The sequence below is a fragment of the Protopterus annectens genome, chromosome 12.part0, assembly GCF_019279795.1.
Source record: "Protopterus annectens isolate FY-2018-M chromosome 12.part0, PAN1.0, whole genome shotgun sequence".
NCBI lineage: Eukaryota > Metazoa > Chordata > Ceratodontiformes > Protopteridae > Protopterus > Protopterus annectens.
The window spans coordinates 955837913-955863226 of NC_056746.1; the positions used below are offsets into that span (position 1 = coordinate 955837913).

Sequence of the window (25314 nt, forward strand, 5' to 3'; positions counted from 1 at the left end):
TTAGCCTAGTAACAATCTATGAATCTTAATATAGCAGGATGTCAAACTTGATTACAATTCTATTACATCCCACACAATCCTGCTGCATACAAATTCTAACTCTGAGAATACTTCAGAGTACTATGAACTTCAGGCCAACTTTATATTAACAAGTTTTACAAACTTAGTCTGCTCTTCCAAGGATCACAAGTGGAGCCCTTCAACTTTCAGTGGGAAACTGTCTGCAAAGTATAATAAACAGTTTATCCACAACAAGGTTGGGTAACTTAATGTTTCTTCACATTCAAAAGTAGTCATATTACAACACTATGGCCTTTCTATTTCTTAAATAAAAATAGAATTTTTCTAATCCTGAGAAGTCTAGGGACAAAACATGACAGGATTTCTAAAGATGGTTTGTACTGAGAGGCATATATAAGCTATATAGCTAACATTATTACACAGTAAATATTTCTGTCAGGCATAGCCAAAACAGTATAAAAGATGTTTACTTCTAAGAGAAAGATATATAATGTGAATATTACTAATCACTGCTAAGGAGTCAAAACTATAACAAACTAAAGCAAATGTCTAGGGCTCAGCTCTTACAACTAGAGTATTCAGTGGTGGTGGCTGCTCTAAAGGAAATAATCAGGAATGAAGGCAGAACGAAAGCTTCACAACCATTATATTTTTTATGACTGCTAAGGACTTTGGAAGCTGAGATGAATGTTAAAAGGGATAACATTACCCAGATGTAACGAATGCTCTGAAAACAGAAAGGAAGGAAATGTTATGAACTTATCTACAAATTATGCATATTTTCATAATGGTTAATGTAACATAAATAATCCAAGACAGGATTCATATATAAGGTCAAACTTGCTAATCCTGTGTAAGCATTCTGCACACAGAATGCTCATATGTGATGTGACTGACAATACTTTTTTTTTCATTTTTTTCATAGTTCAATTTCTTACAAATTTTATTCCAGAGTTACTGGCTTTATAATTATGAGTGGCCATGATGGAAATACTGTACATGTTAATGTTAGTTAAGTGTGTCACTGGGAGTGTTTTTCCACTGCTGTGTTGTTTAAAAGTAAATATAACATTTTAAAAACACATGACTTAAGATAGTGGTGCAGTATTAAGTAATAAGAGTGTAACTTGACATGCTTGTAGATCATTACATGCTTAGAGTGCTGTGATGCAGCTGACTGTCACATTACGTCTGACCAATATTCACTGGTGAATTTCTTCCATTTTATTACCAGTCAGGGAATCGTTTGAGTCAAGTGACACAGTAGAAGACATCAGCCCACTTTCAGAGGAGGGTTCACAGGGTCCATCCATATCAGAGCTGAAGGCTTTCTCTCAGGGTCCTACTGAAAGAAATACATCACTAATTCCTAGCCCTCCACTGGTTCCACTTATGCAGTGTAAGGCAGTCTACAGAATAAGCAAAGCTACATCAGGTAAGTAATGTCAGGATCCAAGTAATGTCTTTCTTTTTTGACATACTTTTTAATGGAACTGTAGTGCTTCAAAATTCTCTCTTTTTTTTTTTTTTATTTGTTAAGTGGGTAAGTGAATTGGTCATCCGACCCTTTTATGCCATGACCTATACAACAAGAGCTAATATAGCTGCAACATAATAATGGAGAATTTTTAGCGCAGCTAATCAAACCTCATGGCAGAGACAAAAACACACAGATATATGGGAGGGATATGAAAAAGACTTAACTACAGGTCAGAATTGAACTTCAAACCATGGAGCTCTAAAATAGAGATCTTACCACTAAGTCATCATGTTGTGCAACACATGTCTTTTGTGAACAGCATGGGCCCTTAATCAAATTAGCATATATAACTGTCCCAGAATATTTCATGACTTGCTGGGTGGCCTTTTTTATTCTGAATTATAGGAAAGGTGTATATGTGTACATTCTAAATGTGGGTTAATGTATACTGCTACTCTTGAGCCTTCCTTTAAACAGCTCAGCAATGGAACCAAAACAGTCTCTACAAGTCTCTCAGGATACCACAGAAACTGACTTGCCTCCACCTATTAAACAAGACCAATCCAAAAAGTGATATCCAAAGCTAAAAATACAACATTGATGGGTCCTGACAATATCCCTGGATGCATCATAAATAGCATGAAGCACAATTTAGCCACACCCTTAACACACTGTTCAGTCTCAGCCTCCATACAGGTTTTGTACCAAGCAAGTGGAGAATAGCTACAGTCTCTGCCCTGCATAAGGGAGAACCTTCCACAGACCCAGGCAGTTACAGACCCATAAGTTTGACAGGCCTGACATGCAAATCCATCGAAAGACTTATCATGGAATTCATCTATCAGGACATAGGGAACCTTCAAACACTGGACCCATTTCAGTCTGGATTTGTCAGGGACAGGTCATGCTTACTCATACTCATGGGCTTTTTTGAAAAGGTTGCCAAAGCAATTGATGGTGGCAAAATGGTACACACCAGATAACTCAACCTGACCAAAACTTTTGACACAATTCCCTACTCAGGCATAGTAGAAAAGCTAAATAAACTGGGAATATACCCCTGTGTCACTCACTGGATTGACAACTGGCTCACAGATTGGATGCACATTATCAAAATAGGATAAGTTACATCCACAAAGAAACCAGTGGAGTCTCCTAGTGTTCTGTGCTGGGACCTCTCCTTTTTGGCATCTACTTTTCTGCATTAAAAGCCCCCATGCCCAAACCCAGATAAAACTCCCTCTGAATTAGGCTCACTCTTCAATACATACTTTATTGATACCATCACCAATCTAACTATTACCTTCCCACCCATCAACCCTGAAACATTGGGCCCACCATCAGCTCATAATACCTCATATTCCACACCCATCTTCTCATTATCACCCATTACCTCATCCACCATCCAAAAACTACTTTATAAACTAAAACCTTGTACAAATGCTCCTGATAATCTACCTGCAGAATACCTCCAACTAGCAACCCCTTCCATAGCTTACCTTATCAGCATACTCCTTAACAGGTCCATTCAAGAATCCTGGATACCAGATATCTGAAAAAAAATAATTTGTCATTCCTCTTCATAAAGGTGGCAACAATTCTGACATCTCAAACATACGTCCTATTGTCGTTCTTTCCCCCATCTCTAAAATATTAGAGATGTGCATCCACACAAACAGCTCATAAATCATCTAGTTAAATACCAACTGCTTTCTCCACTCAGCATGGCTTTAGGCCTGGACATAGCACCAACACTGCCCTCATCTCCTTCTTAGACATAGTAAATAGAGCCTGTGACTCTGGCTCCTTAGTCTCCGCTCTCTTTCTCAATCTATTAACGGCATTTGACACCATTTCTCACTCCTTTCTTCTCAGCAAACTCTCCAACCTCTATCTACCTCCCCCCACCCTACAATGGTTTGCAAACTACCTCAAAAAATGGCAACAATCCTCTAAATGGCAAAACTTTTCCTCCCCTTTCATCCCTGTCAATACAGGTGTTCCCCAAGGATCAATTCTTGGTCCCCTCCTCTTTAGTATATTTGTCAACAACTTTCATCAAACCCTTACTCATAGTTCTGTCATCCAATATGCTGACAATTCAACTATCATCTCCTCCTCAAAATCTCTCACCAAATTACAGCAACTTACCCAAAAAGAATTCACCTCTACTGAGCATTGAATGTCACAGAATCACCTCACCCTTAACCCCAACAAAACAAAACTTTTATTATTTGCTCCCACAAAAACTACTCCCATTGACAAATCTCTTTTTACAATTACTTCATGTAACAATACTATCCTAGAAGTCATCCCTAGTACCAAACTGCTAGGTGTCATCATTGATGACAAACTAACCTTTGGCCTTCATATCCACAGCAATATCAAAAAAAAAACATCAAAAGCTAGGTGCCCTATATCAATATAACTATTTCCTCAGTCTCACTGCCAAAAAGGCCCAAACCTCATCCTTCTTACTTCCTACTCTGCTTTATGGTGCTCCCATCCTTACCAACCTACAATCTTCCCTAAAAAGTAATCTTGATTCCTGTTACAATAAAATTGCCAAATTTGCTACAAACTCTAAATGCTCTGCTCACCACTGCTCCTCATTGCACAAATTAAACTGGCTGGAATCCCACCACCATCTTACTTACCTTCAACTAACCACAGCTCACAAAATAATCTACCATCCTGAACATTGCCCTTCCCTTTCATCCATACTGACTGTGTACCAGCCCAATCACCACCTCAGGTCAGAAAACAAAATGTTGCTGTCTATAGAGAATCCCAAACTGTTAGCTGGCCAAATGCTGTATTCCTATGCTGTCTCTAAGTTATGGAATAATCTTCCACCTTCTCTCAGATCAACCTGTAAGTTTGCGTCTTTTAAAAAATCCCTAAAATTACATTTAGTCTCTAACTGGCGATGCTCCTATACCCTACAAAAAAATCCCAACACCTAATTTCCCACTATGGAACCTCTCTCTGTTTCTATTCTCAATTCTTTCCCACTCTTTTCTCTGTACCTTCTCACACACCTCTTTCCAGCTTTCCATCCTGATACAGTCTGTTCACCTGTTTCACCCTGTACTATACACCCCTCTACTTCAAATCCTATACACTCACATGTATATACTACTGTCTTTTTCTACTCACATATACTGGCAAGTTACTTTTTTCTTCTACTCTGACTTTCTTACTTCTGTTCCCGTTTATGCTCTCACTTATAAATTTTGTCTTTTCTATGTATTATTGAAATGTCATCTCTGCCAGTTGTCTTATCCTTTCTACTGTCTGTCCATATTTTTGTATCAACAATTGTTTTAACTAATTGTATGTAGTAATGCATCTATTTTATTCATGTATCTACAATGTTTTAATTTGTTAATTGTACGTAATAATATGGAGCTTTCCTCCCCGGGCCTCCACTGAAAATGGGCTCTTCCAGGCCCAGTGGACTTTCCCAGTCAACAAATGCAATAAATAAATAAATAAAATAAATAAAAGCCAATTCCAAAGGGCTCTGGCTGACTAAGTTTGCAGATGACTGCAAGCTAGGAGCAGTCATTGAATCCCCAAATTACTTAGCCATCCTGCAGGAATGTTTGTGTCACAAATAAATAACTGGTGACAAAATTATGAATAGAAATTTAATGACAAAAAATGCATTACTGTATTCTTTGGGAAGTCATCTACCCTAGGAAACTACCTCACTGACAATAGACCCCTAAGAGTTGACCCAGTTGTTCAGGATTTGGGAACTTATATGGACAGTGACCTATAACATTTGACCAACATGTACTGATTTTTATAAAAAAGATCTATACTGCACAGCTCATAAACAAAGGGATTGTGTCTAGATCTAGGGATGTCATTGTCACCTTTTACTCAACTCTCATTAGGCCAGTCATTGAATATAATGTCTCCTTTGGCATATATCTGCCCAGACACATGCAACAACTGGAACAACCACAGAGATACGTCATTAAAAGGTTATGAGGCCTAAACAACATATCCTACATGGACTGACTCAAAATCATCTCATTGTACTTATCCTACAGACTGCTGGTAAGTGATCTGTGTCTGGCATACAAGGCATCCTCCTTCCCGAAACTGATGGATTTACTGTGCATCAGCAAGTCAAATGGCATCAGAAATGCTTAGTCTAGGGATCTAAACCTCTTCTACAATGTCAAAAGAATGGCTTGAAGGCTCAGGTATGTCTTGCAGAAAATGCAGTTGCTGTGGAACAGACTCCCCATCCACATAAAAGATCCCTGTCCATATTCAAGCACAACTTAGATCTATGGATGGGAAACAGAACATTTACTCTAAAACTGTCCCTCTATATTACTAATGGACAGAGGCAACTCCTAAATGCTTTATTCAATGTATGGGTCCCCTCAAATTATCTATGGTATGATCCCAGTTATTCTCATTAGGGGTAATATATAATGATCGATGGGTAAGGCCAATCTATAACCGAATGAGTTAAGTTATTTTGAGCACAAAAAGGGAAACTGGATAGGCTCACAAGGGCAGCTAGCCTAGTACTTACCTCTGAACCTATAGCCAATTGTGTAGGAATAACAGTGATAACCACATAATATAAAAAAATACTCTCCTCTTCATAGATCTGTGACTATAGTCTTCTAAAAATTCTGAGGTAATTCAGTCTTCGAGATAACAGAATACTCTGTTCCGTCTGAGGGTCAGCAACCTTGTGCAATGTTTGGTGTTAATAGACATTTGGCATATAAAAAGTGCCGCCAAATAAACAGAAATCACCCCCCCCCCCCACTCTAACAACATAATGCACCACATAACTCAAGGCTCAAGGAGCATCTGAGTTATGTGGCATCTCACACTGCCATTGTAATGTGGATTCCATCACTGATGGCAAGGTAAAGAAAACTAATGTTATGTATTTTTTTCTCTTTGTCATTTCTTGGTAATAAAACACTTTGGCAACAACATGCATGTAACTTTTTGACCATTTTTTTTTGAAAATGTGAAACGGTCAATGAATAGAAATGCATGAATCTGTTTGGAAATGAAAGATGATATTAAAATGCAAACAGTTAAGAGTGTCATGTTGATATCGTGTATATTGCTACTATCTTTATTATTATTTCTGGACTAATGTAATTAACCCTTTTTCTTTTGTCCATTACAAACACAACCTCTGCAGGCGGCAAAACTGGTTAAGTTGTTTTTACTGTCAGAAAGCCAACAGCTAAAATAAGCAGATGGAATGACTTTCTGTGAAAAGTAAATGACATGATATACATACATACATACATACAAATATTTCATGTACAGGCATTAATGCCCTTCTAGCTAACCCAATATACCAAAACACTTGTTCCCATAATAAATGTCCAGGCTGTTCTTAAAAATATCTAAACTAGTACTTGCTTTAATGTGATTTGGTAGCCTGTTCCAAGCATCAGCTACTGTGTCAGAGAACCAGTTAGTACACTTCTCATTCCTATATAATCTTCTACATAGGTTATCTGACAATTCTCTAGTACTTTTTGATAACCCCAAACATTCCCAGAGGTAGTTGTCCCTAAATGCCATATATACCTGAATAAGATCTCCTCTTAAATATCTATAAGAGACACTGTACAAGTTCAAATATTTTAGTCTTTCATAATAACTTAGATTTTCACATCCATAGATGCCCTTGGTATATTTCTGCTGTACTCTTTCCAGTTTATTCAATGTTGTTTTCCTATAGGGTTTCTATATTGTTATTCCATACTCAGGTTTGGATCTAATGTAACTAACAAACAATAACTTCATTATGTTTGATTTCCTAGACTTTATAAATCTTTTTATACAACCTATAGTTCTATAACTATCATTAGCCAACTGGTTGATATGATTAGAAAAATGCATAGCTGAATCTAACCATGTACCCACGTCCTTAAATGAGTCTACAGTTTCAATCACTGTGTGCTGTATTAAATATTCACCTTTCAGTTTATGTCTCCCAAATCTCATATGCTTAGTTTTGATGTATTTATTATATATTATTCTCCTGTGCCCAAATGATCAATTTAGTCAAATTATTTTGCAGACATGCCTTATCTGTAACACTTGTAATCAGTTTACGCAATTTCAGGTCGTCAGCATATAGACTGTAGAACACCTCAGATGAAAAAGTAAGATCTGAAAAATACAACCTAAACAAGTAAGGGCCTAGGACAGAGCCCTGTGGGACACCTTGACTGTAACCAAGAATTTCACTTATCCAGTTGATGTGTGATACTTGCCATTTCCTATTTATAAGCCATGCAGCTATCCATCTTATCAATGGTACATCAGTATCTAGTTGTACTAATTTATTGATCAATTTTTTTGTGTATGACCCTGTCAAATGCTGAAGTTAATTCTATATAAATCATATCACAGCACAATTTTTCATACATAGTTGTTATTATATTGTTATAGAACATCATGTTACAGGTGGTAATATATCTATTTTCAACATATGCATGCTGATATATGGTTTCAAGTCCCAACCTATTCAGTTCTGACAATAACCTATCCAGTATTGCCTTCTCCATTATTTTTCCACAACATGAAAGTAGACTTAAGGGTCTATATGATTCTGGGTTTGCCTACTCCCCTTTCCCTTAAAGATAGGTTTAATAAGTGCATGTCTCCCATCCTGAGGACTCTCCCCATATTTATATGACCTAGTGAATAATAAATATAATGGTAGCATAAGTGTTCTCAGGTCATTGTTACTTATTCTGTCTCCTCCCTGTGCTTTGTTTGGATCCAGTTTGCACAGTTCTTTTATAATATAATCTAATTTAATTCCAGTATCTGGGGTTACCTGCATGTCACTAGGACAACTTACCACCCCCTTTGTGGAGCCAAACTGTTTTGCATAAGATTTTGTAAATATATCTATTATCTGTTGTGTCTGAGAATAAATTTTAGAATCTGCACACAGTTTATCAATTTGTGTATCTTTACTCCTTCCACATCTTATGTATCTATAAAAAGAGTTCCTATTATGCTCAATATCTTTATATAAATTTTCTTCAAAATTTTCTTGAGCTTGTCAAACACTATGGTTAATTTGTTTGTCCAGCTTGTTTATTTCAGTTTTCAAAGTAGTAGTTCAACCTCTCTTCACTTCTTATATTTTTTGTCTCTCATCTTAAAATAAGGTATCTTGTTCTTATGGAAATATACCTCCCTGATGTTGCATGCCTTAATCCTGAAGTTAAACATTTTTTTGACTTTTTGCACTCAAACAATTTCTCTTTCAGAACTTTCCACATTCCATCTGTAGTTTTTCCAGTGAACACCTCACTCCAGTTAGTTTTATATAGTTACTGTTTTGCTTCCCTATAATCTGTAATTAACCTTCTGTGCATTAGCTTAGATTTCAATTTTATAGAATTATCTAGCAACAAATTAACCTTAATAACCCCATGATCACTGCACATCAATGGTGGTAAAACTTGACTTGAAGTTACAATAATTTCTTTGGGAACAGAAACAATATCTAGTATATTCCGTCCCCGGTAGGATTTTTTACAATCTGAAGCATTTGTTGTTCCTGAATATACTCTGCGAATAATTTCTTTACTAACATTGTTGAATCAATATTATTCCAGTCTGTTTCTGGTAAATTTAAGTCCCCAGCTAATATTATTCTTTCCTTCTGTGTTTCATGTAAGAAATGTATGAATTCCTCTAGGTCATCTGCACTTGACTTTGGTGGTCTATACACTCCAACAATTGTTATATGTTCCAGGGTTGTCTTTATTGTCACAGTTACACAGTCTATAGTATTGGTGTTACCATTGAACATGTAATAACCACAGGTCTCATAGCTATCTTTAATCCCTATCATAACACCTCCACCTGATTTTTTGTTAGAATGCCTGTTACAGTAAAACATTTATACCCTGTCAGAATTGGTTTCCAGTCATTGTTCTTTAGCCATGTTTCACAAACAATAACAATATCAATCTTGTGAGAACGTAGCAAATTTTCTAATAAAAAAACTTTATTATTAATGCTCCTAGTATTAACAACCATCAGAGATGCATTAAATGTTGCTATCTGCGAACTGTTACATTTTTGACCTGGCAAAAATCCTGATCAGTGTTTGCCAAATATTGCAAAATATCTGCTACAAAAATTATTTCCCCTGATCTAGATAAATGCACACCATCCTGTCTGAACACGTGTGCTCAAAAGAAGGCTTGGATGCTCTACACATTTCCATTTTTTAAAACAGGACATTTTTTCCATGTAGATGTTTATTTAAAAAATCTTTTCATTCACAGTGACCTGACTATCCTTTCTATAGTTGAATTGTGAAAAATATGTCCTAACACCAGTACAAGCTATACAATCTAGGAGGCCCGTCAGTTCCCGACTAACAGTCAGAGAATCTTTGTTGGTGACATCATTTGTACTAACATGAATAAAAGCAGATCCATACTTCCTTACATTAAGGCATTCCAAGGCTTGTTTCACATCTTCTATTTTTGCTCCTGGCAAGCATAACACTACTCGATGTTCATTATTATCTCTGCAAATATAAGTATCAGTTCCTCTAATAATTGAATCTCCAATTACAAGAATATCTTTGCTGACCATCTCTGAAGAATCTTCAACTTCTAATACAGTCATTTCTGCTCTATCAATTGTTACGAAGGATAGATCTTCATCACCATTAGTCTTAATTCCACAATTTTCATTGCGTATTAAATTCTCATCCAGCTGGCATTGTAAATCCACAGCTTGAGCCATGTAGTCAACATCTGTCTTTCTCTTCTTTTTTTCTTACAGTAATGTTCTTCAATCCCTCCACTTTCAGTTTTGATTTCTTCCTTTTCACTTGCCCCTTGCCCCTTTTTTCTACCTTTTCCATTAGAAAGGTGATGCCTTTTTCTGTAGACTGAGGGTTTTCTGATAGATATCTTCATTCCCTGTCACCAGTGTGTTACATAACAAAGCAGAATCCTTTTTACTATGTATTCTCTTTCCTTTACAGTCATTAGTCAGTTTCTTTTTCTTCCTTGTTATTTGTGGAGAACTTCTTCCTTTCTTTCTTTTTTTGTTTCCTTCTAAACAAACTGGATCCTCAGATGGCTGAGTACTTGCATCGACAATTTCATAGTTCTCAGGGGCATCATCATGTTTCATAGGGGTTGAATGTTCTTTGCAGAAAATAGATGCATCATTTTCTAAATCTGTTCTATTTGTTCTATGCCCAACATTATTTAGTTCATCAGTCCAGTCATTAATATATGATACAACAGTTCTCCATCAAGTCAAGATTTGCTTCTAACAATGGCAAGCAAATCATCCAATTTTTGACACGGGGAAGAAAGGTCACCAGTGTTATCAGCTGTTACCTTTAAATATGCATAGCATTTATTACACTACACAAGATACTTGTGCATTAGTAAATCGTTAATTGCATACTCATTTAAGGAATCCATATTCACATTTAAATTAATAAAATATTGCAAAGGAAAAAATTACACAAAGTCAGTAGCAAAGAATTCAAAGGAACTTAATTCAACTTCTATGACTAAAATTATGCCAGCAATATCCAACTAAATAATAAAATACGATAAAGTTGTTCTGACTATACAAGTTCTACCAGCCAGACAGAAGTCTTCACTATAGCTCGCAGTCACACCTCCTTTTAACAGTGAAAATAAATAAAACTTCTCTTACCAGTCAACTCCACAACAAATCACAAACCAAGACAGGATTGCTTAGATATGCTCAGAATTTTCCTGTCTGCAGTCTGTGTAAATTTATAGCTGTCTAGTCCCCTTGGGGTGGCTAGAGCTTGCCTGTCTAAAACCTATCCCTTTCTCACAACCAGCAGTGAAACTAAACGTAAAACAACAAAAATATGAATCAAAGTAAAGCTTGTTAATAAGGAGTCTCTTCCTACTACAAACAGTTAAAAATATTGATAACAAATGCAATATCAATTCAAATAAAACTGCTCTTACCAGTCAACTCCACAGCAAATCACAAACCAAGACAGGATTGTTTAGATATGCTCAGAATTCTATAATATTTTCTGGGAAAAGAACTTAAAATATGTATAAATATATGAGCCCAGTCTGTGCTCTGCCTTGAATTTGCTTGGATGATATTGAGATGACCACATCTCTGTAACTTTGCTACCTGCAATTTCTGCCTTTTACCTTCTTAGACCTTCTAATAATAAGGGTTCAATACTCTTGAACTAAAGTAAAATTTTTATTGAGCTTAGATAGAAGTCTTTTTAAATATCCCTATGGGTTTAACTGAATTTATTTTATTTTATTTTACCTTGTGCGATTTCTCATTCTTTTGCATATTTGATCCTTAACTAAACTGTTTACCTTATTGTTTAAGTAAAGTTTATTTATTTACTTTTAAGCTCTTGTTACTAGTCTTTTTATTATATATGTATTCCCTGATGTTTATTATCTGACATTAGCGTTATCCTTTTTCCATTAACTAGCTGTGGCTCCCATCTTTAAAAATTTTAATAAAAATATTAAGTATATGAGTTCACATTTGGCTTAATTAAGTGCAATGATAGGTGCAAGTCTCTGGCTAAATCCAGAGTGGTGGCAATACTACTATGCCAGGAAGAAAATCTTGAGGGAAAGGAGAATGCTGACTGTCTTCCCTGGGAATTGTGTGTGTGTTTGTGTGTGTGTGTGGGGGGGGGACAATAATAAGCTTTATGAATGGCAGTTATCACGGTTAACGGACACTGAAATACACTACAGTTTACAGAGAGAATATTGATAAGGGGCCTTGGTGTTAGGTCAAGCAGCCTTGAAGTTGGACTGTGTGTAGTATAATCTGGGGGGTGTGAATGTTAAAAACTCATATCCAAGACAGCAGTATATATTCCCTTTAAACGATATACATTCAATTAGTTGAAAGTGTTATGTGCGAATGGCCATTTACTCGACTTTAAAAACCAAAACTGCTAACCTCATATGTTCCTAAATGTCAAAAATGAATAGTGGAATGTGAAATTCGCTTATTTTTTTACTATCACCAATAAAACGTGTTTTCAGAGCATCTTCACCATAAAAAACCCAAGTTTGCACCCGTACGTAGTCTGTAACTTCCGTGACTTGCTTCCCACGTGAATACAGTTCAAAATAGTGACATCACCCGCATGAGCGCATTCAGCTTGTACACATACCAGAATCCGCAATCAACAACCGTAGAACACCGAACACACTAAAATGAAGAATACTGTGCAACCAATTTGACAAATCCCCTGGGTGTAAACTCATTTCTCTTCAACAACAGTCTCTCAAAAGCAGCTTCCTTATCCATCAAACGCTTACGTTTAGGAGATGAAGGTAGGCATAGGAGATGTCTACTTCTGAAGTCCCCAGCATGGTTTTCTTTCAGCTATATTGCATGGAGGACATCAAGCAAATACAGAGTTTTTTTACACATTAAGTTCCGTAGTCTCCTATGCCATCCCTCGACAGCATTTTGACTACAAGGGTACCCCATTCCATAAGTGTCATGCTGATTCCAAAACGTACTATCAAACACAGGTGGAAATCTCTCTGATGTGGTACCATGCATGCCATACCTCCGTGGCCTTCCATAAATGTATGTGTCCTTAAAAAATGTGCAAAGTGATTTAGCATTTTCTGGCATGTCATTCTCAATGCCTGCAAAGGTATCAGCAATATCTGTGGGTGAAACAAACGCTAAGGCAGGCATTTCTTTACATAGTAAGGAGAACTCAATGTTACTACCAAAGTCTGAAGCTAAGTGTAATCTCTGTATATTACGCCAGATAATCTGGCAAAAATGGAAGCAATATCCCTTAGCAGCTGTTCTGGGCAGATGTTTTTTAATGGAATTCACAGCCGCACGTTCAAAGTCGGTGAGTACCATGTTAGGTAAGAGCTGTAAATCATGCAATGCACACAATTCCAGTATCAGACTCCAAAACATATCATAACATTCTTCACTCTTACTAGGTAATATGCCATAAAGTACCGGTACAACCTTCCTACTGTTAGTACAGACCAACGCACAATGAATGCTATATACCTGTCTGCATTCTGTGGTACTTATTGGAAATGTGCCATCAGCAAGTACATACTCAGAAGCACACAACATCCTTAAGTTATCAACAGTGGTAATGACAACTATACACTTGTTTTGCACCAACTCAGCACTATGTTTTATTATGAAGGCACCGCTTTTAATAGGCAACATGTCTGGTGGTATCTCCGATAATGACCGTAAATCTTTAAATTTCTCCACTATCTGTTTGTATCTAAACCTACTGACAGTTTGCTTAAGTGCTGCTGTATTGGGTACACCATTAATGACAGCAGTGGAGTTAGTGGTTAGAACTTCAGAAACTATTTTGCAAGGGTCCTCAACAGAGTGTTCTGCACGCCATTTCAAATGATTCCATACTTGAAAAACCTTGCTTTGCAAGATATCTGGGGCATGATAGTGTGCATTGCTTTTAAATAAATTATATCCATCAGCATGACATTCTGTAACACATTGACCTTTACATCTACTCTTATTCTTTCGTATACAACACCAGTACTGTTTCAGCTGTACAGACTTTTCCAAGTAATACTGGTAACCATTTACCACTAGTAATTCCTGTCCTTTTTGTATTTTTAAAGTATTATACACACTGTGTATTGTGTCAGGAGTGTGCCCCTCACCACCAGCTTCATCTACCTGCAAATAATACATTGATAAGTAACACTAATCATCAGTGTATATTTTGAAACACTTTGAAACATCCAACACATGGTTATGCCACCTATATTTACCTGCATGTTGTACTGACTTATGTCCAAGACCGCAGATAACCCACACTAGGATAATGTCCTGTTGGTTTATATTCCACTATCACAAAACTGTAACCTTTACAGGTCCAGGGCACTTAAGCAAACTTGTTTGTCTGTGAGAATCAGACTTTACAGCATGATTATGCGTCTTTACTTATGTGACCTCCAACAATGACACAGCAGTAACAGCGTATTCTACTTTCCTCGATGTGGGTTGTGCGAGTCACGAATGTGCTAAATGCTAGTGTGATTCACTGTTGTGAACATTTGGACATTATGTATTTTGGTTATTCCATAACTTGCAAATGTACTTTCGAACATGCAATGATCGCACAACCATGCAATGATCAAATTAATGTATACCCTTTTAAGTCTTGTGGCCAGGTTGCATTTTGTAAACCAATTATTCAGTATGCAACTCGCCTTCTTTTATTTCAGCCTACTGGATACCAGTGATATGACTCAAGAAACCATCCTTCTGGTGCCAGCTAAGAACTTTTCTTCATATATGATGGCAGTACATAACACCAGTTTTCACATATACTGGCAAACAAATTCAGTGCTAACTTCACCCCAGAGACATCTATACCAAACCCACATACATATACCTAAGGATGACTTAAAACCCAATATAATCACAACACTTACAAAAGTACTTTCCAAAACAAAAACTAAATTCTCTATGGCATCTGAGAACATATCAGGCTGCCTGAAGAGCAGCACTAAACATGCACTGGTGGTCCTGCTGCTACAACTCCACTGGCTTTGTCCCTGAGGTTTCGGACGTAGAAGTTGGTATGTCTTTTCACAAGGATGATCCACAACAAACCCTGGGAATTATAGACCCATCAGCCTAATAAGCCTCATCTGTAAGGTCATGGAACAGGTCATAACAGACCTGATAAACTACAATATAAAAAAATCTTATAAGACTTCACCCCCAACTGATTCCCTTTGTTAAGTGTAGTGTCTGCCTGATAAATCTGGTAAATTCTTTTAAAACTATAACACAAGCCTTGAACATTGGTCATGCTGTCCATACAACATACCTTGACCTTGTCAAAGCATTTGATACTATAACAAACGCCTACATTGTCAACAAGAAAACTGCACTCCAATGCAATCCCTATGTAATTATATTAACTAATTGGCTGAGGGACAGAATCCACACTCTGAGGGTGGCATGTCTCTGAGAGCATCAAAGTACTAAAGTATTCTGTCCTAGGACCTTTGCTATTTGGCATATACTTCTGTGATCTTCAAATCAAATATCAGGAACTCTGGTTAACTAAGTTTGCTGATGATTGTAAATTGGATATTATACGTAGATTCTCTTCTGATATGCAGAAGCTAGAAAGTGAACTTACACATGTTAATAGCTTTCGCACTGACAATGCATTAAAAGTAAATGTTAAAAATGCAATATTGTTGTATTGGACAAACAAACCCTCCACACCACCTATAGTATAGAACCCCCCCCCCCCACACCAAACTGAAGAAATTGTGAGATAACACAGAATGTGAATAGATAACTCCCTCTCCTGATGATTATGTTGCAACAGTGGTCAGAGAATCCTTCCGTCTGGCACACCAGATAACAGAGTATTTCCTCTAGATCCAAAGATATAATAATCCCTCTATATTATGCACTAATCAAGCCCATTATAGAATACAATAGCCCCTTTGGGATGTACTATACAAAACACATCAAGCAGTTAGAGAGAGACCCCAAAGGTTCCTGACAAAAATGATTCTAGGCCTAAAGAACATGAGCTATCAAGAAAGGCTGGATGCCTTATCCCTGTATTCAGTGTCCGATGGATTCCTTGGGGACAGTCTGTGCCTTATCTTCCAGTTCTTTTGGAATCAGGTAGTCCAGGACCTCTTATTGCTCTACAAATCAAACAGTTATGTGAACACTAGAGCCGATTCTCTGGAACATACTTCCTATCCAGAACACGCAATGTGATATATCCATTTAAGAAGGAATTAGACAATTGGATGGGTATTCATAAATTCACCCCGGACATGACTGGCCTATCAATTCTTGTAAAAGGAGGTAAGGCCTATGGCTGGATACTAGCAAAGCGTAAATTGCCACATAGCCCAGTTGCTATGCACAGTCTATGGTTTTATGCCTCTGAAACGTCCTTAGTAGTATTCATCTACTGTGTGAGCAACAGCCTACAACAGGAAGGTACATACATAATGATTTCAGGCAAGGAATAATATAAATGCAAGATCACCACCAAACCTGCGTTGCCATTTCCTTCATAAAATGTTTAAAACTGCTCAGGAATTTTGTACTTGGAATGAGTAAGATAGAAAAGTAGTGGTTGTAGTAGCAAATGAAAAATTACAAATCCCTCCCCTGATTTAATTATTACATTAACTATTACATTCTTTTTGGTTTTATTTTTACAGAGTCATTGTCCACTAGCTGTCCTGATATCTAAACTAAGATAGTATAAATTTTACATTTTCTTACAACTGCATTTCACTTTCAAGCGTTACCCATAACTTTTACAAAAATAACTCTACTAACACAATCTCAAATAAATTTACAAGTATTTATCAGTGCCAAGCATTCACCTGAACTGCAAGTGGAGTGAAGTAGCACTGGTGGAAATGTGTTATATTAATAAAAATGCACAACCATCACATAAGAAGAAATGAAAACAATAATATTCCAATGTAGTCTTAATGCGTTTTATGTAGTTGTCCAAAAATGGTTAATAAAAAAGTTTCACTAGTTGCAACAAAAACAAATAACTAAACCACACAATTAAAACAAAGAGGAAGACCAAACTAAAAACACTTCTTTAATATAATAAGCACTTAATCTCAGTAAAGATTCCTAAGACATCTTCAGTAAAATAGCAATAAGAATGCTCTTCCCTTTTTATAAAAATAACATGTCATATGAACACAATTTCATGTAACAACAGTTCCAACTAAAATTAAGATAACCTAAAACTATTATATTTTAAATAACGTTTAAAATTAAAATGACTACTGTGGGTAATGTTGTTAAGTAAAATTTGCCAATACATTTCCTTGTTATCTAATTTTAATTCCATATCACCACTTCTACATGACACTGATACATAATCAATTACATAAAAATGTAATTTTTAAAATTCTTACAAACAAGCTATGTTTACACAATGCAGTGACTCCATTTTAGACTTTTATAACATTGATGTTCATGTGTTGTATTTTTAGCTTTTTGTTTTACCCATATAAAATGTTTCACAAAATGTGCACACTGCCACATAAACCACAACATCTGAATTATGTGTAAAAACTCTTGGAACAGTATCCAATCTATTGGTACTAATACTAAAATAAGGAGCATCTATGATAAATTTGCCAAAACTAAAATTATAACATTCACAAGTGCCTACTTTTGTACTATGAGATTTCATGAGATAATTTTCATTTAGAGCATTTTTAATATTCATACCTCTTCTTTAAACAAAATAGGATCTGTCACCTACCTTACTAACAACTTCAAGAACAGCTTTCAAAATCCCCCAGTTAATAAACAAAATAAATCATGTTTGCTATCAATTAAAACTGGTAGCATTAACACAGAATACTTTTTAAAATGCTTTCTTTTGAAAACAACTTTCCTGTTAAACTCAGTAATACTTGATCCTTCAGGTATTATATTTTGTGAATAACCCCTCAACTGAAATCTGTTAATAAACACTTCACATCCTTTGTGAAGAATCACTGTTAGTCTTCTCATTCTATCAACTTGGCTCATAATAATACTATGTTTAAGAAACCAGGGTTGCATACTTTCATAATACAAGTATGTATTGCTTGCAGAACTCTTATAAATATTTATAGATGTAATACTTTAAAATCTAGATAATTATTTTTTAAAATATCATAACTATAAGTAAATACCCATAATGTGCCCCTATTGGCCAGAGTGTGCCCACCATAAAGCCCATCAGCCATGATTCAATAAGATACTGGTAGGCCAGTGTCCAGTTGCCCTTCTTGGGTTACTTAGAAATGTTCCTTTGTGCGAAAGCTGATCTTAAAACTAATCAACCTGCCAAATATGAACTAACAATTGTAACAGTCAATACAGGTTCAATGATAGGATGGGGCCTGGAAACAGAAGACATGATGGTAAGAAGGAGGCTGGACATCCTCTTTATCCAGGAGGCAAAAATGGAAGGGCAGTTTAGTAAAGGCTCTTGGCTTGAGATCCAAAGTATACTACTTAGGAGGAGGGCAGACTGGAAATCAAGTGAGAATTGTGGTGAGGGGTAGGCTTCAGAAGACAGTGAGGGATGTTATCAGAATTAATGACAGACTCATGGCAATCAGACTGCAGTGTAAGGATAAGGCAGTATTCATAATATCAGCCTATGCCTCACCGCAGGATTATGATAGCGAGGAAAGGAGTGCAGTCAGGCAGAAGTTGCAGGATCCGGTATATAAAGCAGGACAACATGAGCTGGTGTTGATAATGGGAGGCCAGAATGCATATATCTAGACAGAAGGAACAGGAAATCAGGACAGCCTGGGTCCACATGGGTGGGTCAACAAGAATAAAGAAGGAGAGGCCATTTAAACTTCTGTCTGGGAAATGGCTTGATGGTAAGCAACACATGTTTCAGCAAGAGAGACAGTCACAATATCAACATCTAATTCAGGTAGACTACAAAGTGATTCCCAGTGAAACAGTCAGCCCATAGTATAAATCACTGGTTGCCACAATTAGCTGCAATAAGTAGACTGAGAGGGCTCTAAGTTCAATAGAGACTAGGCTAAAGACCTGAGAGATGACTGGAAAGAAAGTACAAGAAATTCTCAGGGCTCTAGCACCTCTGGAAGAAGAAGAAAGGGATGAAGCTGAAAAAGAATGGCAGCACCTCAAAACAGCATGTGTGAGGACTGTAGAACAGATATGCGGCCAAGCCACATATGGAAATAAGGTACCTAAAGCCGGTGGTAGAATGCAGTAGTTCAGGAAATCATTAAAAGAAAGAAAGAGTGCAGGAAAAAGAGGGAGTTAGAAAAGACAGACAGGGCTAAGAATGAATACCCACTGACTAATACAGAGACTAAGAGGACAGTTGCAGTAGCAAAGAGCAAGGCATCAGAAGCACTCTACCACCTTCTGGAAAGTGACCTATCAGGTAGCAAAAAGAAACACCAAAATGTTGCAAGACAAAGACAGAAAGATAAAGAAAATAGTCATTAAAAACCCTTCATAAGTGATGACAGCATCAACCTGCTCACCAGTCCATAGGACATCAAAAGCAGATGGAAAGAATATTTCCAGCAGCTTCTGCATGAAGAAAACCACTACTGCCCAGATATAGTTTAAAATGAAAGAAGAAGAGGAGCCCACCATAGAAGAAGTAAGAATAGCACTAAGGAAAATGAAGTCAGGGAAAGCAACAGCCACAGATGAGGTCGGGCAGATATAATAATATGTTGGGTGAGTTAGGGAGAAATGGTTCCTGATTGTGCTCTGAAAGGCATATTCCACATGACTGAAAAATAGGAACAAAGAACACTCAAAGAAGATATACACAACTGTGGGCAGTATAGATGTATCATACTCCTGTCACTGTACATGAAAGTTCTGGAGTTGGTGATTGAGAAATAAATACTCAGATCAGTAGAAAGTAAGATGGGAGATGATCAGTTTGGATTCAGATCAGAATGCAGCACAACTAACCCAGTGCTTGCAGTGAGACAGTTGAGAAGAAGCTAGAGATGATGAAAGAGTCCAACTGGGCATTCCTAAACTTCAAGAAAGCATACAAGTTCCCAAGAAAGCTGATTTGGGCAGTCCTGCAATGGTTCAAATTCCCAGAAACATCAGTCCAATTAGTGTAAACTATGTAGAAGGACCCAATAATGCAAATATGAACAGTGAATAATGCAAATATGAACAGTATTTGAACTAACAGCAGAGTTCTCAATGGGAGTGGGTGTACATCAGGGTTCATCTCTGAGCCAACTGCTGTTCATATTGGTGATGGACTTTATCAAGCAGGTCAGAGAGGAGAGATCAACAAAGATGCTGTATGCAGATGAAATGGCATTACAGGCAGACTCTGAACATGAACAAAAACTTCAGCAAAGGAAAGTGTAATGGAAGGCAAAGATGAAAACACACAGGATGAAACTGAATACAAATAAGACAATCATAATGGCAGCAAATTGGGAAATCAGAAGAAGATGAGAACTGAGATAGAAAGGAAGATAGTGGAACAAGTTAACAGCTTCAGGTACCTGGCCAGGGTGGTTGAGAAAAAGGGAAGTCTAAATGAGGAGGTCTAAGCTAGAATTAGAGGGGCTACAGCCAACTGGCATAGATCACCAAGGTTTGCTTAAGACAGAGGAATGCAAAAGAAGCTGAAAAGTAAGATGTACAAAACAGTGATGCGACCAGTACTACTGTATGGTACAGAAACCTGGACAGTGAAAGCAGAGCAGTTGAGGAAGTTGAAGGTGATGGCGATGAAGTGTCTGAGATGAATGGTAGGAGTCACACTGTAGAACAAAGAAATGAGGATGGCAGAGCAGAAGTCCGAGTAGCTCCAGTTGCAGGGAATGTCAAACAAAACAGATTATGGTGGCTTGTGTACATGCAAGATAGCAGTATATGATCTGGTAAAGAAGATTAGGGACAGACAGGAAGAAGCCAAGAGGAAATAAGGGCTTCCAGCAAATAGATGGATAGACTGTGTGTGAGAGAAGACCTGTAACAACCAAGCATGACTGTTGAAGTAGGTAGGAAAATGGCATTGAATTGAGAGAGACAGTGACAATTGACATATCATTCCATCCCCCCATGTAGAAAATGTAGCCCATGTAGCCCAGGCTGGTATGACCCTGACCTTGAGCAGCATCTTACCCTCACCTAGAATGATGCCACAGTACAAAGACAAAATGATCGATTTTAACAATTGGCTAAAATTTTGGTGTCATTCAAAGGGGATCCAGTGTCTGTCAGCCTGGGATGACATGCTCGACAAGCCACGTTGCTTCGCTAGGGACGGCTTGCACCTGTCACCACTGGGCTTTCAGATATTGGCAAAGGCTCTTGCCACCCCCATAGTGCCTTTTTTAGGCAAGGCTCAAAAGTCAAACCCACCCCCATAGACAGCACAAGGAACAAGAAACTAAGGGTAATGCTGCTAAACGCCAAAAGTTTTAATCTCAAGATGCACGCACTCAAAGCTCTCCTCAGTATGGAGAATATCGATATCTGTGCAGTGACAGAAACCTGGTTCAAGGCTCCAGAGATCACCCCAGCACTACCAGGATATACCTCATATCATGCTTTTCGGCCCCAAAACCCGGACCGAACCACAAAAGGAGGGGGAGTTTCCATATTTATCAAGGATATCCACACCTCCAGGTTAGTGGCATTGCACGAAGTATTGGAGACCATCCATGTGCAACTAACAGTGGGCAAGACTGCTTTTCAGTTTATAGCATCCTACAGACCACCCTCTCAAAGTCAGGAATCCCACTCGGCTTTCCTGAAAACATTGGAGAACATGAAGATCTCTCCAAACACCATTATATTGGGTGACTTCAACTACCCAAACATTGACTGGGAGCACTACTCAAGCCCTAGCACCTTAGCCCAAAGGTTCCTGGAAATTATAAACTCAAATGCTATGGAACAACTAGTCACCACTCCCACAAGAGGGGACAACATTCTAGACCTGATCATTACCAACATGGGGACTCTATGCTCCACACCAGAAGTATATCCCTCATTGGTAAGATCAGACCATAAATTAATCTCACTGGATGTCCACATCCCGACCCCACCCCAAGCCCAGAAAACCACAGTGAAAAACTTCTCAAAAGCGAACTTCTCACTTCTCAAAACTGAAGTGGAATCCTTCAAGGCCCCAGGGCCAGTGGAAACCACAGCCAAAACTGCAGAATCCTATATAAATGCATTCTACGGACATCTCCAGGAATGCATGGATCATGCTATCCCAAACAAAACCAAGACCCAATCATCCAAAGGCAGGCATCCAGTCTGGTGGACCCCTGCCATAAATAAACTGTACAGCAGAAGGAGGAAGCTACTACATGATAGAGCAAAATCCCTAATAGGGAAGGCATCTCTGATCAGTACTAGCAAAAAATTACGATCCCTCATAAAATCCTCCAAGGTCAGCTTCGAGAGAAACATTGCACAGGACACCAAAGACAATCATAAGGCTTTTTTCAGTTATGTTAGAAACCTGGGATGCAACTCCCAGACTTGTTCTGAGTTGATTCTAAATGACAAAAAATACACTGAACCCACAGACATCGCCAATATCCTGGCAGACAGGTTCAGTGCAAACTTCTCCACCCCCTCCCCCCAAAAGAGCAAGTATCTATCCCAGCAGAGGGCTGCCTCCCAAACATCTCTGATGCTCAGGTGAAGGCTGCCCTCTCCAAAGCAAAAAATACTGCTTCCATGGGACCAGATGGTGTCCCAGGTTGCGTCCTACATGAACTCCAAGAGGAACTAATCCCTCAAATAAAACAGCTATACAATCTCAGCCTCACTACAGGATATGTGCCCACAGAATGGCGTACAGCAACAGTGGTCCCACTCCACAAAGGTGGAGCCTCTACGAACCCTGGAAACTATCGCCCCATAAGCCTGACTAGCTTAGTCTGCAAGGCTATGGAGAGGATCATCATGGAGCTCATAAACAAAGATATTGGGGACCTACAGACACTAGATCCTACCCAGTTCGGCTTTGTCAAGGGCAGATCCTGCTTTTTGAACCTGGTTGACTTCTTCGAAACAGTCACCAAAGCCATAGATGAAGGGAAGGTAGTCCACACAGCCTATCTGGACCTTGCAAAGGCATTTGACACAATACCCCACTCGGGCATCATAGATAAGCTAGCCAGCTTAAATATAAACCCCTATGTCACAAGATGGGTCGCAAACTGGCTCAAAGACAGAACCCACAGAGTGAGAGTTGCTGGAGCCATGTCAGACTTGAAACCAGTCACAAGTGGTGTCCCACAGTGTTCTGTCCTGGGACCACTTTTGTTCGGTATATACTTTTCCGAGGTACAGGCAAACGTGGGAGGACTATGGCTCACCAAGTTCACAGACGACTGCAAACTGGGCGCCATAATCAACTCTCCAGCTGACACAAACATCCTTCAAAAAGGTCTCACAGAGACAGATAACTGGTGCCAGCGCCATGGTCTAAAGTTAAATGCCAAAAAATGTATAGTCATACCCTATGGCAAAAACAATGTGCCCACAAATTACCACATAGGCGGAAACCCATTAAGTACAGAGAAAGTTATTAGGGACCTGAGGACCCAAGTTGATAGCAATCTCTCCTTTGAAAACCACATTGCCAAAGTGGTTAGAAAGACCTTCTACATAGCCCACCTCATCACGAAGGGTTTCACATCTAGATCAAGAGAGGTAATCGTGCCCCTTTATTCATCCCTCATCAGGCCCATCATAGAATACAATGCCCCTTTTGGGATGTACCTTACCCGACACCTGCAGCAATTAGAAAGGCCCCAAAAGTATCTCACCAAGAGGATCAAGGGTCTCAAACAGATGCCATATGCTGCTCGGTTAAAAACTCCAGCTCTACTCAGTTGCATACTGCCTACTTCGAGGTGATCTATGCCTGACATACAAAGCTATGTCAAATCCAGAATTAATGGACATGCTCCACCTCAGTAAATCTAAATCCCTTAGAGCCACACGCTCGAGGAACTTGAACCTCAGCACAGAAATAAATAGAACTTGCTGGAGGGACAGGTTCATAACCCAGAGGCTCCCTTCGCTCTGGAATAGAATTCCAGTTCATGTGAGGCAAAGCACCTCACTGAATCTCTTCAAGAAGAATCTCGATAGGTGGATGGGGGATCGTAGGTTTGTCCCAGGGATTACTCCCGTGTCACTATTAGACAGAGGCACAGTAAACTAAACCTTAAAGGGCACAGTATACTCAAATCAAGGGGTGGTATAAGCCATACAGAATCGGGCTAGGCTTATAATTGCCTCAGGGCAGATAGCCTAGTATGAACCTATGAACCTATGAACCTAAATGAGAAAAAGTGGGCTGATGAAAAAATGATGATGATAATGATGTACCCCAAAATTTAAGAAATCCTAAAAAAATAAAATGTCTCTTCATCTCCACAAATTAAAAAAAAAATCAATAAAGTGACAACAGAAATAACATTCTCTTTAAAAACATTTGATTTATATTCAAAATTAGATTCCCAGTGAGCCAGCACTAAATTTTCATAATTGGGTGTGATTAAGGCAGCCATTGCAATACCCCTAACCTGTTTATATACCATACCATTAAACTTAACCAAACACATTAGTCAGTACTTGGTCAATATACTCCATCATAATTCTTATTTCACAAGTGGTATAGTCATTATCATTTTAAGTAAGACATTGTCAATCCATTCTGACCCTACGTCCAGCATTCAAAGATTTAACATCTACTGTGACCAAATAATCACTGTCAAGAACTGTCACCTCAGAAATTCTATCCAAAGAGTAAGATGAATCTGTAATGAAAAGCGTGTTTAAAAACAAATTCTTGAAGATATTCATCTACAAAAATAGAAATAGCTTCTAACTTAGACTCTCCTCGATGGGACATTAGGTTTTTAATGATGGGTCAATCTCATCCTTTAGCACTTCCAGTGTACCAAAAGAACACCAAAATTGGATCAGGCACTAAAAAGAACTCATAAAAAAGGCTATGATGTTATTTGATAGATAGTTAAATAGTTTATGCAGTATCCAGTCATCAATCATTTTTATGAGTTCATTTTTAATTGTTATAATGAAAAGTAACTCTGTATATTGTTTGTATGATTCCATTGTTGTCCTTTTTTGCACCTAAGTGAAGTTTGCACAGATATATCCACTACTGTTAGTGGAGTAAT

The 25314-nt window shown here is 38.0% G+C and overlaps 1 protein-coding gene across 3 annotated transcripts in view; it reads left to right on the forward strand.

Moving 5' to 3' along the window:
• PHACTR3 (phosphatase and actin regulator 3) overlaps window positions 1-25314 on the forward strand; it is a 1988889-nt gene that overhangs the window by 1291584 nt on the left and 671991 nt on the right. For all 3 annotated transcript variants that reach the window (XM_044089987.1, XM_044089989.1, XM_044089988.1), the window contains one exon: window positions 1256-1456. In XM_044089987.1, the coding sequence (XP_043945922.1) occupies window positions 1256-1456 (201 nt within the window). The remainder of the gene's footprint in view (window positions 1-1255; window positions 1457-25314) is intronic.